Below are 25,917 nucleotides of genomic sequence, written 5' to 3' on the forward strand. Positions count from 1 at the left end.
TCTAATTTGGAATGTTCTGCACAAAAATGAGACGGAAGCAGAATCAAAACAAAAAAAATCACAGAATCCCTAGTGTGGAAACAGCCCATTGAGTCCACACCAACCTTCCGAAGAGTATCCTACCCAGACCCACCCAATCGCTGAAACCCTGCATTTGCTGAAGCCATCCACCTAACCTGCACATCTGTGGACTGTAGGAGGAAACTGGGAGCACCCAGGGGAACTTATCAGTTATAACGTTCAAAAGTGAGCCGAACAAGTACTTATGGAAGAAAAATTTTAAAAGTTTTGGGGAAGGTGTAGGGTAGTGGGACCAAATGGACACTTCTTTCAACAGCTGCATAAGCTAACAGGCTTCTTACAATGCTGTTATGACATTATACGGTTTGGTCTGCTTTTGGCAAAGCTTCAACCTAGGTAATCTGACAGCGATGCAGAGTCACATTTCCTACATTTGTCACGAAAACAACAGTTCAAGTTCAAGAATCTTCAAAACATTCAGGAGAAATGTCAATATTCTAAGTCATTACTTGTGACGAGTTAATTTGGTTTAAATAAGGAATGTAAGTAGATGAACTGACAGGCTCAGGAACGATCATAACTAATTACCAGTTCCTTTTTAATGGATTAAATCACATCAAAATTACAATCTTTTCAAACAATAAAAAGTGCATGGAGCAGACAGCAGAATTTATTATATGTTTAACTTTACATTAACAATTAATGGATTTATTTAAAAAAGGATTCTTGGTCAAACTGCCCTTGAGAATGGTAATTAACCAGAAGAGGCTTCTTTTGCAGCATTAACTGTTTTGCTCCAACCCACTCAACAGCATAAATATCATCTCCTTGGGGCACTGAAAAAGCAACAGTATAAAATATACAGTAAAATAAAACCAATAGAACTGCAGATGCTGAAACTCTGAAGCACAAACAGAAATTGCTGGAAAATCTCAGCAGGTCTGGTAGCATCTGTGGAAAAAAAACAGGGCTAATGTTTTGGGTCCAGTGATCATTACTCAAAGTTTCTGAAGAGTGGTCACTGGACCTGAAACATTAACTGACTTCACTCCACAGATGCTGCCAGATCTGCTGAGATTTTCCAGCAATTTCTGTTTGTGTTTAAAACATACAATCAATGGATATAAATGCACTTGGTACCTAAGAAATAGGGGTGATTTTCCTTTAAAATGTAATATGCCTCAATTCATGTCACATCAATATTGACGGCACTTCAACATTGGTCGATACACCTCACATCCACTCAAGTGCAAAAAGGTGGCCAATACTTTATGCATTGAGGAAGTGCAGCACAGACTGAGGTATCCTCTTCCAGAGCAAATGCACATTAAAGGCCTCGAATGCCCTCTTCAGTGTACATCAAATAGCCTGCATTGCTAGTCTGAAAAGAACAGGGCAGTTTTCCTCCAGTGTTCTAACTGCAACTTTGTTACTGATGGATATCACTAGGATAGGTGATCTGATCATTACCACATTGCTGTTCCTGGGAGTTTGCTGTGAACAATTCGGCTGCCACGTTCTTTGCATCACAACAGAGACTACTTCAAAAAAAAGTACCTAATTGCTGTAAAGTGCTTTAGCACATCCTGAGGTTATTAAGGTGCTATAGAAATCCAAGTCCTGCACTTGAGAATATTTTGCCAAGGTACAAAGGCTGAAGGATCACAATTATTAAAATGATTATAATCAGTGGTGTGCACTTTTCAATTTGAACATTTCACATATCCGCCATAGTCAGAGTCATGGCAGCTTTAAAACAGTCATTAAAAGCTGGAAGTGTGCAAAACAATCAGTACTTAGCTTAATACAGTTACATGGCTGCAAGTCTGCTGTTTCAACCAGTATTGGGAAATTTAAACAACGTTAGACCATGTACTGCAAACAATCGTCTTGTAAACAATAGAAGAAAGAGTCTGATAAACCTTGCTTTACATTCTACTAGTGAATCATTGAGGCGATGAAGCAGGCATGAGTTATTGTATAAAATGCAAATCTCTTATTCTTTTAAAAAAATGCTTTCTTTCCTACTAACATTCCTGATCTTCTGCTCAAACAGGCATCCAAAACTGGATGATCATTACAAACAGGAAAATCTATTAAAATTTACTAGTCAGGACCATAATTTAAGTGTTCTAGTGGTGTAGAGGACCCCTAGTTCATTGCCATACTGTGGCGTGTATCTATTTTTTTTTAAATTGCAGCCTACAAAAAAACAGACAATTCAGATCTTCACATGGATTTTTCTTCTCCCAACCCACTCTTCTAATTTCCATAAACATACCTGTAAAAATATATTAAAAATAACTTCTGCATAGTGTTGTCACAGGAGAATGCTTTCAAAGTTGTGGCATCCATTTATGCATACACCATTAGCACACCACAATATGGCACCTAAAAAGGTACTCAAATCAACTGCTTACAAAAATCAGATAGTCTGGAAACAAGGAATTATTGGTCAGTCTGACAGTACAAAATCATCTTGAAATATTCCTATGAAAAAGTAACCCAGGACCCAGTGTCCTAAAATTATTAGCATATAAATATATATATTTTTTAACAAAATGCCTCTTGCACTGGTCTCGTACAGTCTCAGCAATTGCATCCAGTGTTTATCGCCCAGCCTTGGCATCTCCGATAGCGCCCCAGACATCGAAGACAAACTCGTCAGGAAATGCAAAGTCACCAAGTTCCTCATCAAGTGCCTGTGCAAACTCATCTGGATTCTTCTTATTTTTGCCAAGGTCCACCATAGTAGCAGCTATTTGAAAAAGAAAGAGTTCAGTGTTTCAATAACAATTCGTTACAAATTGTTTCATATTTTAAAACAAAGTATGTCACCAAGAGATATTAGGAGAGATGGTTAAAATCTTAGTCAAAGATGAAAGCAAACTAGAGTGAGGGCACTCCAGAGCTTGGGGATCAGACAACTGAAAGTACAATCACTGATGATGCAGTAATTAAAACGGGGAGAGCACAAGAGGCCTACAGTGAACAACTTCAAAGGAAGTGAGACAGGCAGAAAAAGAAGGGGTGAGGGACATATCTTCAGCATTTAGGGCAATTTAATTCACAGGTATCAACAGAAATTAACGTGTGTACAAAACAGGTCATTAGACTGGAGAAGGAGGTTACAGAGATGACAGGATGAGACCAAGGGTGAGAATTTTAAAATCAAGGTGTGGCCTGGTGAGGAAGTAGCAAATGTAAAGGCTTTCACAAATCAGTCACAAACTGACTATACAAAACACGCTAGTTCATTCAAGCCAAAAAAAAACACACAACACATTTTGGTCTTAAATGTGGGTCGATCTTACTGATTACACATTACTGTTATAGGATTGAGAAGGAAGCAAGATAATATGCATGCCAGTAGCGACAAGATGCTATCTTGTTTTGTGAACTTTCCTTGAAACGATATCCCAAGGGCCCTTCCAGGAGGTTTTGTAACATATAATCTCTTTAGAAAATCACTTTTGAAGATCACAAGTTTGTCTCAACAAATATTTTAAGCACTGCTCTACGCTCCTAATTTCCAAACACAGCCTTTGCCCTCAAAATACTGAGTCAAAGTTTCAGAACTTTTGGGAGATGTCTTTGCAGACTAATTGAATGGAAAAATTGAGCCTGGGAATACTGGAAGGGATACTTTGTTAATGTCACCTAAAAATTCCAGAATTTTTCTCAACCTCTGGAATCGTTAGGTTTGTGAAACTATCAACTTTATTCCCAGTCCTGTAAGTTAATAACTACCTAGCTTAAGGCTGAGGGAATGATTTCACAACTGATATTTCCCCACTAGAAAAGTATAGCTTTAGTTAATACCAAACCATTTATCTTCAGTGCTCATTTTATTTGCTGCCTTGCACTACATCACTTCTTTTCTCTTCATCACAGAATGCAAACAGCTATTGCCGCATGAACATTGATTGCATACCCACCAAATAGGCCTGTATGTATTCTAACAAAAAAAAGAGACACATATCCCATCTCTGCCAAATCCTTCATTTCACCCAGCCAGGATGTCACTATTCCACAACTTGGGTTATCATCTCAACTTGACAGTGCTAGGTCAGACCCCAGCATGTAACCTAGCTCGATAAAATTTAACTCTATTTTGTTTTAGAAAACACACTCACTGAAGTCTGCCAGCGTACTTTAAACTGAATGTTATACAGTGAAAAGATTTCACTGTCCGTGAAAAACATCTTTGATGATATCAAAGATGCTGTGTAATTACATGTTCCTCCTTTGTGGTCAATTGTCATAGGCTAACATGGGAACTTTATCCTTTCATTCTAGACTAAACCGACTTCTCTTTTGTCCCCAGAAGGTGAAGCGTTCTGGAATAATGGGTGACATTACTGTTTATCAAAAGTCTGGCATCAGTTCATGTACTCTTTAAATTTATTGAAGGATAAAAGGTAGGTGCAGAGATGTTTCCATTTGTCACTAGGAAGACTATAACAATAGTCCCTAATAAATCTAGTATTCTAGAGAAATTTCTTAACCTGTTACTACACAGAATGGTCGAGAGGAATTGTAAAGAATAGTGATGAAGAAGCTGGACATACAAGGGAAAAAGGAATCCAAGCATAAGCCAGTGGGGTGAGAAGAGGTTCATGTGGCGTTTGACCAACAAAAATGGACCAGCTGGATTGAACATCTGTTTCTGTACTGTAACTTCTGTACAATTCTGCACAGTACAATGTAACCCAAAACCTCACCTAGCTGGAAGTAACCTTATATCAGCAGGAAGTTTTAAAAACCCTCTTGTCCCTCAAGGTGCAGAGGCACAGACTTATGTCAATACCCTGCACAAACATTTGGTGACCACAGACCAGCCAAACTACACATTTTCCTGTTTTATCCCATAGATTGTGTTCTGCACCCTGAACACACTCAAGAGGGAACACAGAAACTTCCAAATGGGCGGATTGGACAAAGTTATCATCTTTGCTCATGTCAAAGGCAGAAGAAAGAAGTGGAAATTTTACAAGTCAGAAGATACTTTGGGATTTAACATCACTGACAGTGTAGCAGGCTACACATTTATCTAATAACTCTTGTAAGTGTCTCTGTGCGCTGAACTATATGCAAGGAAATTAACAACATGCTGCCTGTAACAATGCTTTCTGCTGTGAAGGTATGGTTGTGTTTATTGTCTCACACAAAAGGCCTTTGATAGTGTGGCACTCCCTCTGTACAACATGTCTGGGACCATCAGTTTCGATCCTGCTCTGAAGCCTCTAAACTAAAAGGGAAGTAGGAGCCAGTGAAAACCATATGCCCCTATTCAACCTGCTCCACTGTTCATTATGATCATGATTAATCAGGCTTCAATTCTGCCCACGAATATGCCCTGAGGCATGAAAAATTTCTCTATGCCAGCCTTCAATATATTATGCAATGGTGTATGCTCAACCCTCTGGGTCTAAGAGAATGCCAAAAATTCACAATCCACTCACTGAAGAAATTTCGCATCTTTATCCCGAAAGATTAGCCCCTTGTTCTAGGTTTCCAACAGGGGAAGCACTTCAGTGTACACCCTGTCAAGCCCACTTCACTAGCATGAACTTTTCAATGACACCACTTCTCATTTCTTCAAACTCCAAAGAATATAAATCCAATTTATTCAATATCCCATTCAAATGTCAGCCCTCCGAGATGGGACTTGATTCCCCAACATCCTGACTGGAATGAGCATGCTATCCAATGAATCACTCTTGATACTAAAAGTAAATTCAAACATTTCCTAAATGTCAATTTGGGCATCTGCCTAGACCTAAAGGGAGCACTTATGCAGGTTTCACAGGTCTTACTGGTACTGTTTAAGGATGGGTAAGGTTAGGAAACATGCAAGTTGCCTTTTAGACTTTGTCAAAACATAATCCTGGCACTCTCAAAATTGGTAACTAAAACTACACTTTTGAGAACTGGCACATGAAAAGATTGGAAGGAGAGGAAGAGAGAAAGAAAGATACGAATTACACAAATGATCCCATGTAATTACAAACACTGAATTTTCTTTCTGAAGTCCTAAAACGAAAGTGACTACAGATCAATCCGTTGATTTTCAGTATTACATTGCTGGCCATTTGTGACGTAACAAAAGAATCAATGCTGGTGGCAAACCACAAACTTGGCTTGGAAATTACTGGGGAACCAGCCAGTTTCTGAGCGGTCTGAAAAGAAAAAACTAAATTTAAAAGTTTTCTCACGATTTAGACCCATCCACCGAGTTTATTGGACACAGAAATGGAAAATCGTTGTTTTATGAACATTATCATATGCTAACAGTAAGTGGGGGGGGTGCGTGGATGGTGGGGTGGAGTGGTGTTACAGCGTGTGGCTCGACCAATTTCCCATTCTTGTTTTCAGATTAGCTTAGCTAGTAACAAGCTTGGCCAAGTTATAAGACCAAATACTCAAAACATTGCTTCAGGACTGGAAAGCATTATTCATAGATAGAATTGGCCAACCTGGAATGAGATGGTGCATATCCATGTTCTTGTGGTCAAACTGGGCAAGAACATAGATGATGAACTAGGAGTCTTCTCTCCCTGGTCCAATGTGTTGGTCAACATTGCCTTCACAATGACCAGGAAAACTACAGCTTGGTGTCTACTGTGAACAGGATGGCTCCTATCCAACAGCCACTACACTTAAAAGCAGTCCTCTTTGTGGGGTGCTTTGAAATGCTGATAATATTTGCTATTAACACATCATGCCAAAAACTAATTGGTTTAATACTTGAGTTGTCCCCACCCTAGCACAGATATGTCAAGGCTGCAATGGAAATAGTTAAGCTCCTCCATCAAGCCTTAGTGAAGGAAAACACAGCTAACAACTAAAAACCTCAAACAACCATACCAAATTAGGAAAGTTATTTTGAAGTGAAAAACTAAACAAATGAGCTTTCTATTCCTAAATTTCCTAAAATATTTTCAGAAATCTGATAAATATTTTAATGCAGCTGAATGGTCATACAAACTATTTTTGGTGTTGATAACAAGGCACTGCCGGGATTAGAAATTTACAGCAATAATTGAGAAACTAGATACTATCTATCATGGCAACTGCCAAGAAACATACAGGTAGGATCTGTGCGCAAATTCCTTTCTCTGTACACTCCTCTGAAAAAGGGAACTTATTAAAAAAATGAATTTTTATCCATAGCACCTTCCAGCGTTTTGAAACCAAAGGATCGAGACATAAGCTTACAAAACTACTGGCTACCTGTGGCAAGAATCTTAGTACCACAGGTTTTAGTCCATTCAACACATTTATCTGATTGTAGTGGTTAATCACCATGATCCCCAGGGCAAAGAAGGGAACTTCAATACCAGTCAAAGTTCACACTAGAACATTCCTCAAGCAGCACCCAAATTTAGACTGCCTATTCCAAACTACACTGTACATTTAAACACAGTGAAATATCGTGACACTTCCTGGGTGGAGATGCTCCACATTGGGAATCTAGAATTAAACTGCAGAGTGCTACAGCCGAAAGCTCTTCATAGAAACAGGATCTGGAGGAACAGGGTGGGAGAAGGGAAACTAATGAAAAGGATTGAAACTGCATGAAGAGAGGACACGGACATGAGAGCAAGGCAGCATGGTCAACTGAGGAATCTATTCCAGGACAAGCAGCATGATGAAAGCAAGTGACTGGAAAGGAAAGCTCAACTTTGAGAATCTAAACACATGAGCTTATGATCAAAGTGGGGAGGGTCAGCCTATCGTGGAGGAATCATCTATAATCATGTTCAATTTAATCACATTTGGCATTTTATCACATTAGGGTTTACAACCACCGAAAGCTTGATCAGATAAGATTTTTAAGGAGCATATTTTGGTACTGTGTTTCCTTGGCCACTGCTATACAACCAAAGATGCCTATTGCTCCATCCCCAATCCAGAGTTTGGAAAATCAGATCACAATGTTATGCTCCTCCTCCTAGCTTACAAGCACAAGTTGAAGAGTGATGACCCAATACAGATAGTAGTGCAGTGCTGGTCTGAGGCAACGGAAGGGCTTCCACGAGCCTGTTTAAGAATCAGTGGACTGATCCTTATTAGAGGACTTAGCGACTAACCTAAACAAGTATGCCATTACTGTTAGAGACGTCATTAGTAAGTGCGTAGAAGACTGCATGCTGAAGATATTAATCCAAATGTTTCCCCATCAGAAACCAAGGAAGAACTGGGAGATCCACTCCCTACTGAGGTCCACGTCCGAGGCATTCAAGTTGTGAGACCCTGACCTATACAAGGAATCTTGGTATGACCTTCGTAAGGCCGTCAGGGACACCAAGGGGCAGTACCAAATTAAACTGAAACCCAGGCTAACCACACGGACATCTGTTGTTTGTGGCAAGGTTTACACAACATAAGCTACAAAATACTAAGTCAATCAGATTCATAGGCAAAAATACATGCCCACTTGTTGAGCTCAATACCTTCTACGCTTGCTTTGAACAGAAAGTGAGCGCAACGATGTCATTTGTCCTAATAGCTCGGATGTACCCATAGCCACAGTCACCGATGTTAGAGTGGAATTCTTGACAGTGAGCCCATGGAAAGCGATTGACCTGGATAGAGACCCCAGCCATCTACTTTGATCCTGCACATACCAGCTGGCAAGACGATTCACAGGCATCTTTAACCTCTCTTTACTACAATGTGATGTTGCCCCCCACAGCTTCAAAAAGACCATCACCCCGGTGCCAAACAGCGATCACGCTGCTGCCTCAACTGCTACCACCCAGTGCCTTTGGCCTCCATAATTATGAAGTGCTTCCAGATGTAGTCACGGGTCACATCAACTTCAGCCTACCAACTGCCTCGATGCTTTGCAATTTGCCTACTGGCTCAACAAGTCCTTGGCAGACACTGCTTCCCTGGCCCTACACTCATCCTTAGAGCATCTGATACCCAAGTCAGGCTCCTATTTATTCATTACAGGTCTGTCTTCAACACAATTCCAAACTAACTTCACTCAAAACTTTGAGACCTAGATTTCAGCTCCCCTCTCACTAAATGGATCTTTGACTTCCTGACCCATAGACTGCAGTCAGTAAGAAGAGGAGACAACACCTCCTCCATCATAATCCGCAACACCGGTGCCCCACAGGACTGCATAGTCAGTCCTCTAATATACTCCTTATGCACTCATGATTGTATAGCAAAATTCCATCCTAACCCCATTTTCAAGTTTGCTGACAATACCATCACTGTAGAGCAGATCCCAACCAACGACGAGATAGAGCACAAGAAAGAAATTGAGTACTCAGCAATATGGTCTAAAGGCAAAAATCTCTTCAATGTCAGGAAAACAAAGGAGCTAGTCATTGACTTCAGGAAGTGGAGTGGAAGGCACACCCCTGTCTGCATCAATGGCGCTGAGGTTCAAGCATCAGGTTCCCGTGCATCAGGTTCCTGGGAGTGATGATCACAAACAATCTGCCATAGTGCACCCACATCGACATGACATTCGAGAAAGCAGTATAATGCCTCTACTTCCACAGAAAGCTAAGGAAATTTGGCATGTCCACAAAGGACTGTACCAATTCTTATAGACGCATCACAGGAAGTATCCTATATGGATGCAGCATGGTGTGGTATAGCAACTGTTCTTCCCAAAAATTGCAAGAAACTACAGAGACATGAACACAGCCTAGTCCAGCATACAAACCAATCTTCCATCTATTGACTCCAATTATTCTTCACACTGTCTTGGAAAAGCAATCAAATTAATCAAAGACTCCTCCCCACCTGGTTATATTCTCTTCCACCTTCTTCCAGAGTGAAGATATAAAAGTGAAACACGTGAACATATTCAAGAACAGCTTCTTCCTGCTGTTAATGAGACTTTTGAACAGACCTCTCAAATGTTAACGCTGATCTCTCTCCTGCGTATTCTGTTAGTAATACTGCCTTCTGCACCCTTGTTCTGCTACCTGATGCACTATGTATGGCATGATCTGCCTGTACAGCACGCAAAACACCACTTTTCATGTATCTTGGTGCAAGTGACAATAAAACCAAATCAAATATGAAAAGGAAGGAAGGAGTAGTAGTAAAGTTTAATGAGGGAATTTTAGAACTCAGGGCCCAGCCACTAAAATTATAGCAAAAATTAGTGAAGGGGGAAAGAGAGGGTATGCAACAGGTCTGAAATTTGAGGAATACAGATATCTTGAGATTTTCAGTAGGACTGAAAGAGATCGCAGAAGCAGCAAGAAGCCAAGACCTTAGAGTGATGTTAAAACAATAACAATGGTTTCTCAGCAGGGAATGGCCTTCTGAGAATACTGTCCAATTAGCCTTTGGTTTGCAAGCACAGATCTAGTTATTTTAAAATCAACTTGTCCAGACATAATATGATACACATCCAAGCAGACAGGACTTAAACCTGGCCATTTGGCATAGAAGAAGGGATATTTCCAGCGTACCCGAAGAGCGTTACAAGCACAGTCCTAGTGTATCATGCTATCTGGTCCATCGTTCAATGCTGTCTACACTACAATAATGTAGTACTACAGTTTGGAAACCGTGAAGCAATTAATTTCCAGCATACAATGCAGAAGTCAGTCAAACTGCAACAGATCAACAGCAGTAAGTCATGTCAGAAGCATGGTTCAATATTTAGAAATATTAGGGCGTTAAATAAAGACCAGAGTCTTACTCACCTAGCTCAGTGTCTCTGATCCCCATGTAGCTTTCCAGCAGGTCATCCACTTTCTCAATGGCTTTCTCTTCAAATGCTGATGGCTAGGATCAACAAAGCATGCATTTGGAGTAAATCATTAAACAAGAACAAAGAGCCAACACAATGAAAAACTGGTCCAGGAAACAAATTTGTGTGACAAATTTAAAATGTCACCAGCTTCTTCCTCCAATTATTACTTTGTAGATGGAACAAGAAAACCACTACTCTATACTATACGTCTGAAGCACAAGCTAATCATAAAACCATCCACCCAGACTACATGAGATAATGCTGGGAGACAAAGACTGCTCAGGGGTCAATAGGGAAAATATCCATTCAACAGAACAAGCTTGACAGAAGTCAAAACAACACACTATGAGCTAAAACAAGTTAAATGAAAACACATTACTTTTTAATTGAGTAAAATGCATCAAGTTAAGCAACACAAAGGAGAAGGGAGAACAGTGTGTCAAGGAATTGAGTGGAATGAGCTTGCTGTGAAGCATAAATACCAGTATAAGTCAGTCATGCCAGTGTGCTTTATAGTGCATGCTATTCTATTTAATGTCCTCTAAAATAAGAAAGAGTTAAGGTCTAGGCTAAGTATAAGGCACTGCGTTTCAGATGCAATTCAACTGTTCCAATATAGCAACATCCCATAAACACAGCCTTGGCAAAGGCAAGTTCAGTAAAACAGATCGTCTGCCGTGCAATTCTCGTAGTAGGAAGAGAACTCCAGCTTTTAGCTGCACGAGAGGACCAAGAACTTCCACATCCAGCTTCAAGATTCCAGCAATTGCAGAAAGCTAAAACTAAAAATCCTGGTTCTGAGAGCGCTTGACTCCACTCACTCATGCCTCTTCTATTGTTCCTACTTTAAAAACCTGAGGCCTCACAAGCCATTTACTTTATTGGTTTTCAGCAGACTGCTTGCGACCTCTGTCTCAACCTTCCTTCATTTATAAATAAGACCAATACAAGGACAATATGTACCTCTTAAAGCCCAAGTATCTTCATGTAGTTAAGCATGTTCATTAAATTCTAATTCCTAATTTTTGGCAAGTATAACATAAGTTAGCACGATTTAATTAGCCTAGAATTAGCTGGTATACTTTTCTTCAGGGTGGTCAGCCATGTTTAGATAAAGGAAGCTATTTACTCAGTTCAGGTTAAACTGCGCTGCATTAGTTAGTTGCCTTGCTGAGCCTTCTACAATGATTTAAAAAGCCCATTTGGATAGGTTTATGGATAGAAGAGGTTTAGGAGGGCGTGAGGCAAACACAGGAAAATGGAACTAGTTCAATTTAGAATACCTAGCTATCATGGAGGAGTTGAACAGGAGGGTCTGTTTCCATTCTGTACGTCTCTATAACTGTCCATTTCTTTCTAGAATCCATCAATTCACCTTGGATCTCTATCACTTAATATCTTTGCCCAACAGAAATTTATCAAACAAAGAGTTTATGCCTTTTCCGTTCAAGTTCTTCTCTTGTTAGAGGTAAGCCTATTTGAATTTGGGCCAAATTCTCCAATGGAAAATTGGTAACTCCCATTAACTTTAAAATTCCTGATCCAGTAGCAATTGTGTCTAGCATGAGAATCAACAAGGAAGGTCCAGGCCAGGTTAGCCAAATCTGAACTTTGACTTCCTGCCAGTTCTTAACAGCACTTTGATCTTGCTTTTCCAACTGTTTCCTTTGTGAAACTGTGACCATACACAGTCAAGCTTTAGAATGTCACCATGACTGTTTTTAAACTAAATTCTCCACATAAACAAATAACTGGCTCAGACGTTCTCATTCCCGGTGGAGCAATCAAAACCATGGTTTCTACACAATATTATTTTCCAAAAGAAAGTATTTACTTGAAGCCTTGACTGCCATAAGGAGAACTTGGGCACTTTCCTATTCTGCAGCTTTTACTTTTCTTATCCTGTTGGTCAACTGCGTCCACCTGTGAAACACCAACTGCTCAATTAGTCACCTGCCAGCCGATGTGTCTCGGGTTGTACAGGAGGATCAATGCAATCGACAGCTTTAACTTGAAGTTGGCTGCCAGGAAATTGTTTCAAATCCAGTTGCTTCCTTGTTCGATGTCATAAAGGTTAACTGTCAGTGAAACATGGCATGGTTTTATCAACTCATGGATGTTCTGCCCTGGGAACAGGGATTAATTCTATTTATATAAAACTAGGACCAGGACAAGAGAAATCTAATGTTGAATGAAATCAAAAAGCATAACAACAGACCTTGACAGGGATGGGCACAGGCCACTGGCAAAATCCCCAGTCAACAATTGGTCATCTCAACCAGAGTGAGGCATGGTGAAAAGGTTACATATTGTATGTATGCTACATGATGAATAAAGCCCAGTCTAATAAGTTGCCTTTAGCTAGTAACATTTCCCTGAAGTGCTTCACTAGATACAGATTACAAGCCATCAGTTTACCTCGTCCTCCACAGTAGCAATGCCTTTTGCCCTCAGTCGTAGAGTTCCTTTTCCTGTGCCCACTTGCCCACCAGATGTAAATTTGCCTCCTCTGGAACGCTGCCCTATCATGTCTGCAGGAGAAACAAAAGCAGGTGAGCGTCAACCATCAAGTTGAATCTCAAATGTCACCTAGAGATCCCACAGGACAGGCCTTCAGATCGAAACACTTTCAAACTTCAGAGCTTGGTGCTCAAGGATCACCAGAGAAAGGAAGATTGAAACAAGTTGCTATTTAATTCATTCCCTAGACATGGGTGCTGTTGGCAGGACTGGTTATCACTAGCAGACCTTGAGAAGAAAGGTGGTGGTGAACAGCCCTCTTGAACTGCTGCAACCCACCTCATGCAGGGGAAACCCACAGTACTGTTAGGAAGAGAGTTCCAGGATTTTGATTCAGTGACAGTCAAGAAACACCGATACTGTTGCAAGTCAGAATGGTGCATGGCTTGAAAATGAACTTACAGATGATGGCGTCCCTACAAATCTACTGACACTGCCCTTCTAGAAGGAATTTGGGTTTAGAAGGCATTGTCAAATGGGAGCCTTGGTGAGTTGCTGCAGTGCTTTTGCAGATTATCCACACCACTGACCACAGGTGGACAGAGCAAAAGCTCCTCATAACATGGATATTGTCAGTCAAGCAGGTCTCTGCTCACAATATGAGCAAGTCTCTTGTTGGCTATTTGAAAATTACAGATTGCAGTGAAACATGACTGAGAAAGGCAAGTTTGAGAAGTTGGGACAGTGTGAGGATGAATAACAATGGGATAACACAGTTGGTTTATTAAAGAGGAATGATTCCAAAATCGACTTACATACATAAAACTGATCACATGGTATCCTTAATGCAGTAAATGGTACGATGGTATTTCACAGTACAGTTATCAAACAGAATATACCAAAGCCACACAAGGAGACAGTATGAGAGGTCAGATGCAAGGTGCAACTTATCTATATTACAATATCATTTTATACTTCAGATCTGAGACAATGGCATGAGCTTTTTGGTCTGCGTGTCTAAAGGTTTTAATGATGAACTTAAGTATTATTGCAGCATGGAGATTTCTTTAAGACAAATACTCAATCTACAAAAGATGCTTCTTTGAGGCTAATGGAAATGCATTTACACCAGGACAGTTTTGACAGCTAAGCAAAGTAAACAGTTGTACATCAGGCTTTCGGTTTAGGAGGTCCAAGATTCATCTTTTCCTTTTGATTAGTTTGAAAAAAGATTTCCAGTTTCAGTTCAACAGTTTTGTAAAGTCTCAGCCGAGGCTTGAGGCTGTTGCTCCTGAGAAAGTGAAATAGTTTAGAACTGTTAACAAGTTACTTCAATGTAAGGGGCTTAGTTTAGAAGTTTTAGACCAGCAAGTGGTTAAGTGACACTGAGAAAGTCTAAGCACAGTTACGAGGCTCAAAGAGGAGACTGAGATTTTTAGGAGTGGGAACTGAAGCATCTTACACGTTAAAACAATGGTATGGACAAGCCAGACTTCAGAGCCTGTTTCCATGCTGTATGACTGACCGAATATTTTTAGTGCTAGTGCAATAAAGAAGTACTGTGTAGTTTACCATGTTTCAGTGTTTATATTGCATATGTAGAGAGTTTGGTTGAGTCTATTTAATCCTCCTTTCTTTCACAGAATAAACTTCTGTTTCATTAATAAAACCAGACCTGTTGCTTGTATTTCAGTTAAAGACTATGTTCAATAAAACATATATGCTCTATCAAACCAAATTTCAATTTAGAATCTGACTTGTCCAGTAATAACCAGAGCTGAGATCGTAACAGGTGAGATGTGGATTTTAAAGAGTGCCTTAAAACCAGGAAAGGGTGGCAGAGGGGTTTAGGCGGAAATTCAAGTGGTCATGGCCCAAACAGCCAAAGGCTCAGCCACCAATATGGCAAAATGAAAAGTACAGGGGGGCATCCCAAGCTTCAGAATTTCCTCCCTAAATCTTTTCACCTTGAGGATATTATTCAAGGTCTATATGTCTGATTAGGTCTTTTGTCCCAATGGCTTGGTAACAAATTTTGCCATGATAAATTGCTCCCATACAGCAAATGGGATGGTTCAGCTCATTAAAGATGTTAGTAAATGTGCAGTTGATTTTGTTTGAACAGAAATTTTAAAAGGCTAATTGTTTGAAGATTCTTCGGCTTACAGTCACTTATTTTTCACCCCCCACCCTAGACTTGTGCTGCACTCCCACCTGCTGGTCAGTCTTCAGTAAAACTGCACATAGCAATCTTTAGAAATAAGGGAGTATTATTAATCACGTTGCATTTTCTAAGGCCAAGTACGTGGGAATTTGCAGATTTTCCTGTCACATTAAGATTCCCAAGATAAGTACAAAAATTTGGGGCTTCAGAGCAATCACACTAGCTTACAGACTGCCATCTCTACCATCCATGGACCTAGTTCCAGTGCAATACAAGAACAGGGCTACATAACTTAATGCCTCATCTGCAAGATGAATCACTGACACAGCATCCACCTTGCCCACTGAAATGGATGCAGAAGATCTTGCAGAATTATTTAACTGAACACCAGAGGGTTGCTCCCAGAAATTGTATGAAATCGTTTACCCCTCCATTAATTTCTTTAAGAAATTATCTAGTTATTTTATGATTGCTGTTTGCAGCACCTTGCTGTGCTCCATATTAGCTGCTGCATTTCACATGTCATAACTGCAACTACATTTCAAAAGCACTTCATTAGCTATCAAGTGTTTTGAGAAATCCTGGGGTTCCAAATGATATTACAGAAATGCAAGGCTTTCTTTATGCAATGATTGCACTGGATGAAAGCTCTAGCCACTTTTGCAACTTACGCTGAACTAGAAGCTCCCCACAAAACTCTGCAGGTTAGGAAAAGGACACTCATTTATCATCAGAATTACAAGTACCATGAGATTTTACATTGCATGAAAGGACAGACAGCAAGCTGTTTTATAATAGATCTTGAGGCATCATAAACCACACAAAAGGCTACTTTCCCATATTGAAGCCAGATTCTTTGCTCAGAAAATGCTGAAACTGTGAAATTACAAGTAGAGGTGGCGAATAGTACAGAAGAGGAATCAGCTGGAAAACAGGGACATAAGATAATGGGGTGTTTCATATGGAACAAACACCTACAAAGACTGTTTCGGACAAATATAGACTGAAGTAAAATCTAGTCAGCTAGGATGGTGAAAAAATGTCAGGACTGTTTCACACAAAGCTGTGGAAGTAAGTATCTTTAGAAGATGAAATGGGAACGTTATCACGGGTTTAAGAAGATATGCTTCTGAAGAGAAAGTAATTCGCCGACAGAGTGTGGGAAGATGGGAGTTCATGTACAGAAAAGGGCAGGCACCAGTTGTTTTTAATGGGATTGACATCAAGCATATGGGCTCAGCAGAAAACAACCCTACGAGACGGGAAGCCTCTGGGATGTTAGCTCAGAAAGGTATGGAATTAATAGGGAGAAAAAAAGAGCGCGAGTAAGGTACTCTGCAGGAATCCAATAACATTCTACTTACAGAACAGAGCTGCTGACTCACCAAAAGCCTTAAGTGGCTCCACAAGACGCAGTGTAAACAGCTGTCCCTTGACCAAACCTTTCAGCAGCTTGGCAACCTCAAAGTGGCGAAAACCGATAACACTCTGACCATTGATCGACTCGATAAGATCTCCAACCTTGATTGCTTCTATTCGGTCAATGAGGCTTCCTTCTTTGATTCTCTGGCAATTAAATCACAGTTTTAAAAGGGCGGCTGCTGTTTCATACCTCCATTGTGTGTACTGTCAGACTCGTTATCAGGGATGTATTGAGGAGAACGTGAATTTAAAGGTTTTTTGAACCCTTTGCTTCCGGGGTGTACCAATGGTACTACTATAATCACGCTACGGAGATGGATGGTGACTCAGGGACAGGGCCTCTGCCATTGCATGGCACTGGGCTACAATGAAAGAGCAACTTACTCCAGAACAAGCTAAAACTGGACCCTCATTAAGTGTGTCAGATAGGTTTTTTTGTCTTAGGAAATTAGAAAAACTAGCCGACTTAAAATAGTGTGTCAATGTTTAGTGATTTGAGTTAAGGGAAGGAAGGGAATGACATGAGATGTTGCATTTGCCTTTTGCTAAGTTTTTCAGCCTCTGGGATTAATTTGTGCTCTACTACAGGAAAAGAAGCTGGTTATTTGGTGACTACATGGTCAGTGATTAAGGTCTATTCTACTCCTAAGGTTCAAACTAGCATAGCAACTATGGGTAACTAATGTTAGTAAATTGTGCCTCTGACTCGACCAGCATTTACTGCACATCCCTTTTGCCCAAAGGACAGTTGATAATCAACAATATTACTGTTAGTCTAAAGTCACATGGAGGCCAGACCAGGTAAAGATAATATTTTTATTTCCTTAAAAAAAAGAGAGACACAGTTGGCTTTTTACTACAGCCGTTACATGGTCACCATTACACTAAGTTTAATTCCAGACTTTTATTGAATTCTAATTTCACTCTCTGCCGTGGTAGCATTAGAACCCTTGTTCTCAGAATATTAGCCTGGAATTACTAGTCCAGTGACAGTAGCACTATGACACCATCTCCTTGTAATACATAAAACATAACTAAATATAAAATTCAATGAAATAATTAAGTAGTTCCTGAGAAAAGTATTAAGGATGGCAGGATAAGTGATGTGTTACTGTTGCAGAATGTGGAAGTTCCAGAATATCAGTTTGGTCCAGGGGAAAATATGCCTGCAGCAAGTGTTTAAAGTTCAAGCAGCCACAACTCATTTGTGATTGGAGGCTTAATTGAGCCATGCATTCATCTTTCCAGTTTGATATGCTCAATGCCAATTTTCGCATGGCTGAATTAATAATGAAGAGATTGTCTGTGAAGTTTTGCCTCTTAATTTGGTGTGTAGCTTATCATACTAATTGTGCAGCGCCTCCTCCCTCTATCCTGCTTATGTCATTGTTATCTACATGGACAACAGCAACCGGATCCTCCGTCTCCCACTGCAAGTTTCTTTTCAGCCTTAAGCAGACTTCGCAAGCCCTGACTCAGCCATCCGGACCTGCACTCTTTGTTGCAGAGAACAGTGGCAGTCCCCATACTGTACTGTCCCCGACTGCCACTGCATTCCTCTTTGGTTTTTCCACATTTCTCACATACAGAGATATACGCTTGCCCTATCTGACTGGCTTCCTGAAATAAGGTACCATTCATCCTCGTGTCCTCACTTTCATCTAGACGGAACCTCAAACCTGTTAGGCAATTGCAACAGCTGAAATCTAACAGGTTTGAGGTTCCGTCTAGATGAAAGTGAGGACACGAGGATGAATGGTACCTTATTTCAGGAAGCCAGTCAGATAGGGCAAGCGTATATCTCTGTATGTGAGAAATGTGGAAAAACCAAAGAGGAATGCAGTGGCAGTCGGGGACAGTACAGTATGGGGACTGCCACTGTTCTCTGCAACAAAGAGTGCAGGTCCGGATGGCTGAGTCAGGGCTTGCGAAGTCTGCTTAAGGCTGAAAAGAAACTTGCAGTGGGAGACGGAGGATCCGGTTGCTGTTGTCCATGTAGATAACAATGACATAAGCAGGATAGAGGGAGGAGGCGCTGCACAATTAGTATGATAAGCTACACACCAAATTAAGAGGCAAAACTTCACAGACAATCTCTTCATTATTAATTCAGCCATGCGAAAATTGGCATTGAGCATATCAAACTGGAAAGATGAATGCATGGCTCAATTAAGCCTCCAATCACAAATGAGTTGTGGCTGCTTGAACTTTAAACACTTGCTGCAGGCATATTTTCCCCTGGACCAAACTGATATTCTGGAACTTCCACATTCTGCAACAGTAACACATCACTTATCCTGCCATCCTTAATACTTTTCTCAGGAACTGCATTCCTCTTTGGTTTTCCCACATTTCTCATATACACAGATATACACAAAGATGGATAAAAGGAACACTGTGAATTTGACGCCTTTTTTGGTGTTTGTAATGAACTCTTTCCAACTATTTGCCCAGTGTAATATAGTTTATTATGATTTTCTTGATAAATATCAGAATAATGAACAGAAGGAAGCCATCTGGCCCATTGAGCACGTACTGGTTCTTTGAATTAAATATCCTAATAGACCCTCAACTCCTCCCTTACACTAGCAGATCTAATTGTTTTCTGTTCAGGTATACGTTCAACCACCTTGTCAAAGTTACTGTTGAATATGCTTCCAACATCCTTTTAGGCAGCAGATTCCAGATCACAGCAATTCAATCATTAAAAAAATTCTCATCTAAGTTCTTTCTTTATCGCTATTCTTGAAAACTGTGACTTGTAAGGAAGAAAAAACATTTTTCTTAGCTAGGTGCATCATTTTCAATCACATTAACAGCCCCTTAAGACAAGCATATGTGCAGCTCTCTGGAGTGTGTTGCGCTTTGGAAAAAGTCTATAAAGCAAATTTCAGGTTTCCTAACCTTATCCATCCCTTAAGAACCAGTACCAGTTCGGCCTGTGAAACCTGCCTAACTGCTCCCTTCAGGTTTGGGTGGATCCCCAATTATGGTTCTGGTGGGGATTTCACTTCTGGTGTCAGGTGTGGCTCAGTGGGTAGCATGTTCATTCAAGTCAGAATGCTGTGGAATCAAGTCCCACGTTAAAGAGAGGGCTGGCATTGAATAGGATTTGAAAAATTGGCTTTATATTCTCTGAAGTTTGGAGAAATGAGAAACCGTCTCATTGAAAAGCTTGTAACAATGAAGGGGGCTTGACAGGGTACATACAGAGGCATTTCCGTCATTGGGGCGTTTAGAACAAGGGGACAGAGTTTCAAGATAGAGATGAGAAATTTCTTCTGTGAGTGGAATGGGAATCTTTGGAATTCTCTTCCGCAGAACAAAGAGAATGCTCTTTTGTATAACGTATCAAACACTGGGACAGAAAGGTCTTTGGCATCTTAGGGAATATTGGTGGATATAAACATGGAATTGAAGCCTGATTAACCAAGATGATACTGATGCAGCAGGTTCAACAGGGCATAATGTTTTCACCCGCTCCCATTAAGTTCAGAGGCTTCATAACAGAATCAAGATTGACACCCCCAGTCACTGTACAGAGGGAGTGCCACACTATCAAAGGTAATACCCTTTTGAGTGAGACAATAACATCAGCTGTATCTCAGCAGCGGGAAGAACTGCCAATTATAAGGTCCTTGTACAACAGGAGACACAGTCAGGCATAAGCTAATTACCCATCTCAGTTAACACTGTGCAATGTGGATTCATGCATGCTAGAAGCCAAAATGTCCAAATTCGTTGTTCATAAGCTTTACATGTACGGCTCATTTAATTGCTTGGGAATCCACTTCCTTAATCCTGTTACTTAACTGACACGAAGACAGTGCCCTACCCTCACTATTTCACAGGAAGATGTTTTCAGGAGTTACCTTGATAAATGCATAACCTGCTCCATTGTCAGTGATGGTAAGTCCCAAAGCATCTTCTGACTTGTAGATTTCAACTTCTTTCTTCTGCCCTTTGACATGAGCAAAGATGAAATCTTCAAGGCCAATTTGCCCACCTAGCAGTTTGTCCATGTCCACTTTGTGAGTGTTCAAAGTGCAGAACATAATCTATGTGATAACACAGGAAAACATGCAGTTAGGCTGGTCTGTGGTAACCAAATGCTTGTGCAGATATCATGTATGTGTGCAGGCACGTGTGAGACACTTCTCCATAGATTTATAGGGTGCCTTTAGTCAAGAAAGGAAGAAAGTGACATTGGGCACTAGAGACCAGGGATGTACTCCTCATAAGAGATAATGGGAACTGCAGATGCTGGAGATTCCAAGATAATAAAATGTGAGGCTGGATGAACACAGCAGGCCAAGCAGCATCTCAGGAGCACAAAAGCTGACGTTTCGGGCCTAGACCCTTCATCAGAGAGGGGGATGGGGGGAGGGAACTGGAATAAATAGGGAGAGAGGGGGAGGCGGACCGAAGATGGAGAGTAAAGAAGATAGGTGGAGAGGGTGTAGGTGGGGAGGTAGGGAGGGGATAGGTCAGTCCAGGGAAGACGGACAGGTCAAGGAGGTGGGATGAGGTTAGTAGGTAGCGGGGGGTGCGGCTTGGGGTGGGAGGAAGGGATGGGTGAGAGGAAGAACCGGTTAGGGAGGCAGAGACAGGTTGGACTGGTTTTGGGATGCAGTGGGTGGGGGGGAAGAGCTGGGCTGGTTGTGTGGTGCAGTGGGGGGAGGGGATGAACTGGGCTGGTTTAGGGATGCAGTGGGGGAAGGGGAGATTTTGAAACTGGTGAAGTCCACATTGATACCATATGGCTGCAGGGTTCCCAGGCGGAATATGAGTTGCTGTTCCTGCAACCTTCGGGTGGCATCATTGTGGCAGTGCAGGAGGCCCATGATGGACATGTCATCAAGAGAATGGGAGGGGGAGTGGAAATGGTTTGCGACTGGGAGGTGCAGTTGTTTGTTGCGAACTGAGCGGAGGTGTTCTGCAAAGCGGTCCCCAAGCCTCCGCTTGGTTTCCCCAATGTAGAGAAAGCCGCACCGGGTACAGTGGATACAGTATACCACATTGGCAGATGTGCAGGTGAACCTCTGCTTAATGTGGAATGTCATCTTGGGGCCTGGGATGGGGGTGTACTCCTCATAATATGGGTTATATCCAGCTGGTAGAGATCTTGGGTTACGTTGTACTGCATAGAATCATATAGAAGCTACAGCCCAGAAGCATGTTTCACCCAGCTGATCCATGTTGTCAGCTATTTTCCACATGAACCTCCTCCCATGCCATCATCTCATCCTGAGATTCCTTTCTCCAACATGCATTTATCTGCAAACCTCAAGTACAATTTTACTACTCAACCACCACTCACTTCGATAGCTGATTAAAAAGTCTAATCACTTGTAATAGTGAACACTTTCTTAAATCTCAGTAGTTTTATTAGCGACTCTGGTTATAGTCTTCCCATGGACAAATAGAAACATCCCTGCTGCTACCTTATCAAATCCTTAATGAAATTTTAAACAAGAGTACATGAACTGACAACTGGCTTTAATAAATTGATCAGTTTACTGGTCATTCAGATTCATACCTTCCCCTCATATTGAGCAAACAGCAATTCACAAGGCGCCTTCTTAAAGGAGACATGAAGGAAGGATAAATCTCGCACGCCAGCCTGCAATATTAGTTTGTGGCAGACCATAAAGAATGAACATGCAATTACACAGAATCTTTAATGTCATCAAGACATAACAAAGCCTTTCATAGCCAGTGAAGTATCATTGGAAGTCTATACACTGTTTCCTAGGCAAATATAACATCTAGTCATGTGCACAAAAGTGTATCTCTACTTCGAAAACAACACGGGCATGACAGTAACTAACAAAGGGAGAAATGAACAGCTCTGCAATCTAAGGCCTGTTGCCAAGGAACGTACTGATCTGTGGCCCAGGGTTGCTTCCAATGCCAAGAGAATCGTATAAGAATTGTAAACATTTTTTGTGTGATAGCTGAACAATTCAATTCGCTTTCTGAGGGTAGAAACATCCAACATCAGCTGACAGATAGATCGGCTGGAATTCAGAATTCTCCTGCTCCAGTTAAGTGACGACACCTATCCCAACAGCCCCAGATGTATCGCCACAGACATTAGATAAGCCTTTCTGAGAGTAAACTCACAGGAAGCGACTGGCCCAGATCGCGTCCCTGGCCGTGCACTCAGAACTTGTGTAGACCAGCTGGCAGGAGCATTTGCAGACAACTTTAACCTCTCCTTACTATGTCAAGTCAACACCTGCTTCAAGGTCATCATCATTCCAGTGCCAAAGAAAAATCACACAGCGTGTCTCAATTGTGACCACCTGGTGGCTCTAACCTCCATAATTATGGAGTGCTTCAAGAGGTTAGCCACATTGCACATCAAGTCCAACCTACCAAATTGCCTGATTCTTTGCAATTCATCTACTGGCACAACAGGTCTACAGCAAATGCCATCTCCCTGGCCCTGTACATCTCAAACATCTGGATAATAAGGATGCCTACGTCAAGTTCCAATATATTGACTACAACTCTGCCGTCAATACCATAATTCCAAACAAACTAATTTCTAAACTAAGACCTAGGTCTCAGCTCCTGCTTCTGGATCCTTAACTTCCTAACCCACAGCATGCAATCAGTAAGAATAGGTGACAATACCACCATAATCCTCAGAACAGGTGCCCCACAAGGCTGTGTACTCAGCCCCCTACTGTAGAACTTATACACCATGACAATGTGACTAAACTCCACCTCAATCCCATTTACAAGTCTGCTGACAACACTGGCGTTGTAGTTCGGATCTCAAACAATGATGAGAGAGGGTACAGGAAAGAGACTGAGTGCTTAGTGGCTTGGTGTAAAGACAACAATCTCTGAATCAACGTCAGCAAAACAAAGGAATTGGTAATTGACTTCAGGAAGTGGAGTGGAAGGCACAACCATCTGCATTGATGGTGCAGGGATGGAGATGGCCCCGAGTGTCAAGTTCCTGGAAATGATGATCAACAATCCGTCCTGGTCCACCTACGTTGATTTGACAGTCAAGAAAGCACAACAATGGCTCTACTTCCATAGGAGGCTAAGAAAATTCAGCATGTCCACAAAGACTGTTACCAATTTCTACAGATGCAAAGAACATATCCTATCTGGATGCAGCTCAGCATGGTAATGGTAACTGCTCTCCCCAAGACTACAACAAACTACAGAGCTGTGAACACAGCCCAGGCCATCACACCAAGTAGCCTCCCATCAATTGACTCCATCTATGCTTCCTGCTGCCTCGGGAAAGCATCCAACATAAAAGACGCTTCCCAACCAGGCTATACTCTCTTCTGTCAGGCAAAAAGATATAAAAGTTTTGAATACACATGCAAATTGATTCTCAAGAACAGCTTCTTCCCTGCTGTTATCAAACTTTTGTATGGACCTCTCAAATGTTAACTTTCTCTACACATTTTCTTTGCAGTTGTAATGCTATTCAACACTGTTCAGCAACTACCCCGATGCACTTTGTGTGGGACCATCTGCCTGTATCCCAACACATGTGACAAAAATAAAATCAATCAAAAGCTAAAAATGTGCTCTGGTTTAATAGCTCATCAATAAGCTGGTAGGGCAGTCTACACCAACCAAGATGACTTGTTTTAACTTCAAGAGTGGGGATCAAGCTAAACCTATAGCCACAAGATCCAAGGTTAACATTTAAACAACCATCTGAGCGTCACCTTTACGGTTCGAAGCAATAAGGCAGGATTGATTTGTTTGGAGAAGAACAAAAGCCTAAAACCATTATTATAAACATCGAAATTAGCGGTAGACCTTTTAAGAGGGAGGTCATAATGCCATTCTTCATTCAAACAGTAAAAGAAATATGGAACTCTTCCCCAACCCCAGAAAAAGCTGGTCAATGATCTGAAAGGACATGGAACCAAGATGATTAGATGGAGCCTAGAGAAAGGTCATGATCCAGATGAACAATAGAACAGATGCAGGGGCTAAAGGGCTGATCCTTCACTGAATATTTTTAAGACCAAGCTGGATACGGTCTTGGTAGGCAGGGAGAAAATAACGGTGATCATGGATGGAAACATGCACTTTGAAACAGGAATAGTTGTTATCATCTTATTAAATGATGGGCCAGGCCCAAAGGGCTGAATGGTCTACTTTTGCTCCAATTTCATAGGTTTATATGTTTCCCTCGACCAGCATGTTCAAACATCCATTTGCAGTAAACACCTCAAAACCAGATTTCCTCTTGATACTCAAGGGTTACAAACGAGGTTCACACATCCTTATCCTTTCCCACATCATTCATTTTCAGCAAGGATGCACTGAATAGGAACCTGACACCATTTTCTCTTCCTTCATCCAAGGGCTCAGAGACTAGTTTGGCAGATGCTGTAACACTGCTGCTGAAAGTCACTCCTCCAAAACAAAAAAGACCAAGCAATTGTTGTGTTGTTGGTCTCTAATCCAGGCAAACAACTCCACTACTGTTTGTGTTTTTAACTAAGTTTCCCACAGGACTTCAACCTCCACTGCTGCATCTCTGAAAATGATATTCAGTGCCACAACAGCTGCACACCAGGATACGCAGCAGACTCGTGAAGTGCATGATTGAATAAACACACTGCGCTGTCTTGAACAGTGGCCAGAGATGAACTTGTACCAACTGACAATACCAGCAAGAAACACAATTGAAGTCTCTGCTCAAAAATTGATTATTGTTAGGTTAGATATACAGCAACTGAAAAAAAAATCACAGAATCTTTAAGAAAATTTCAAATCTGGATGATACACAGATTACCACAAATAACAAACAACTCTCCCAAACACATTGCATCCCTAACTTTTGATCGCTCCATCATGATAGTCCAACCTTCATTTCTATGGCCTTGAACTCTGAACGCTCCTTAAATTTCAGCTGCTTTAAATAAGCTTCAGAAAAATCTACCTCTTTGACCAAGCTGTTCTAACATATCAAAAAGAACATAACCACATAAGGATAATTGCTCCTTGTGAAGTATGCTACAACATTTCATGAAAATGTTATAAAGGCAAGTTTGAGGCTCTATGCTATAACCATAATCAGCCAATCCACTGAGAGCAATCCTTATTTGCAACG

The 25,917-nt window shown here is 41.1% G+C and overlaps 1 protein-coding gene across 1 annotated transcript in view; it reads right to left on the bottom strand.

Moving 5' to 3' along the window:
• Positions 1 to 602: 602 nt before the first annotated feature.
• Positions 603 to 25,917, bottom strand: part of LOC125447415 (PDZ domain-containing protein GIPC1-like) — a 31,009-nt gene continuing 5,694 nt past the window's right edge. The window contains exons 2-6 of the mRNA XM_059639922.1: positions 20,681 to 20,866; positions 16,772 to 16,952; positions 13,181 to 13,293; positions 10,713 to 10,794; positions 603 to 2,779 (exon numbers count right to left, since the gene is read on the bottom strand). Of these exons, the coding sequence (XP_059495905.1) occupies positions 2,631 to 2,779; positions 10,713 to 10,794; positions 13,181 to 13,293; positions 16,772 to 16,952; positions 20,681 to 20,866 (711 nt within the window). The 3' untranslated portion in view covers positions 603 to 2,630. The remainder of the gene's footprint in view (positions 2,780 to 10,712; positions 10,795 to 13,180; positions 13,294 to 16,771; positions 16,953 to 20,680; positions 20,867 to 25,917) is intronic.

This window comes from Stegostoma tigrinum, chromosome 35 (genome assembly GCF_030684315.1).
Source record: "Stegostoma tigrinum isolate sSteTig4 chromosome 35, sSteTig4.hap1, whole genome shotgun sequence".
Lineage (NCBI taxonomy): Eukaryota > Metazoa > Chordata > Chondrichthyes > Orectolobiformes > Stegostomatidae > Stegostoma > Stegostoma tigrinum.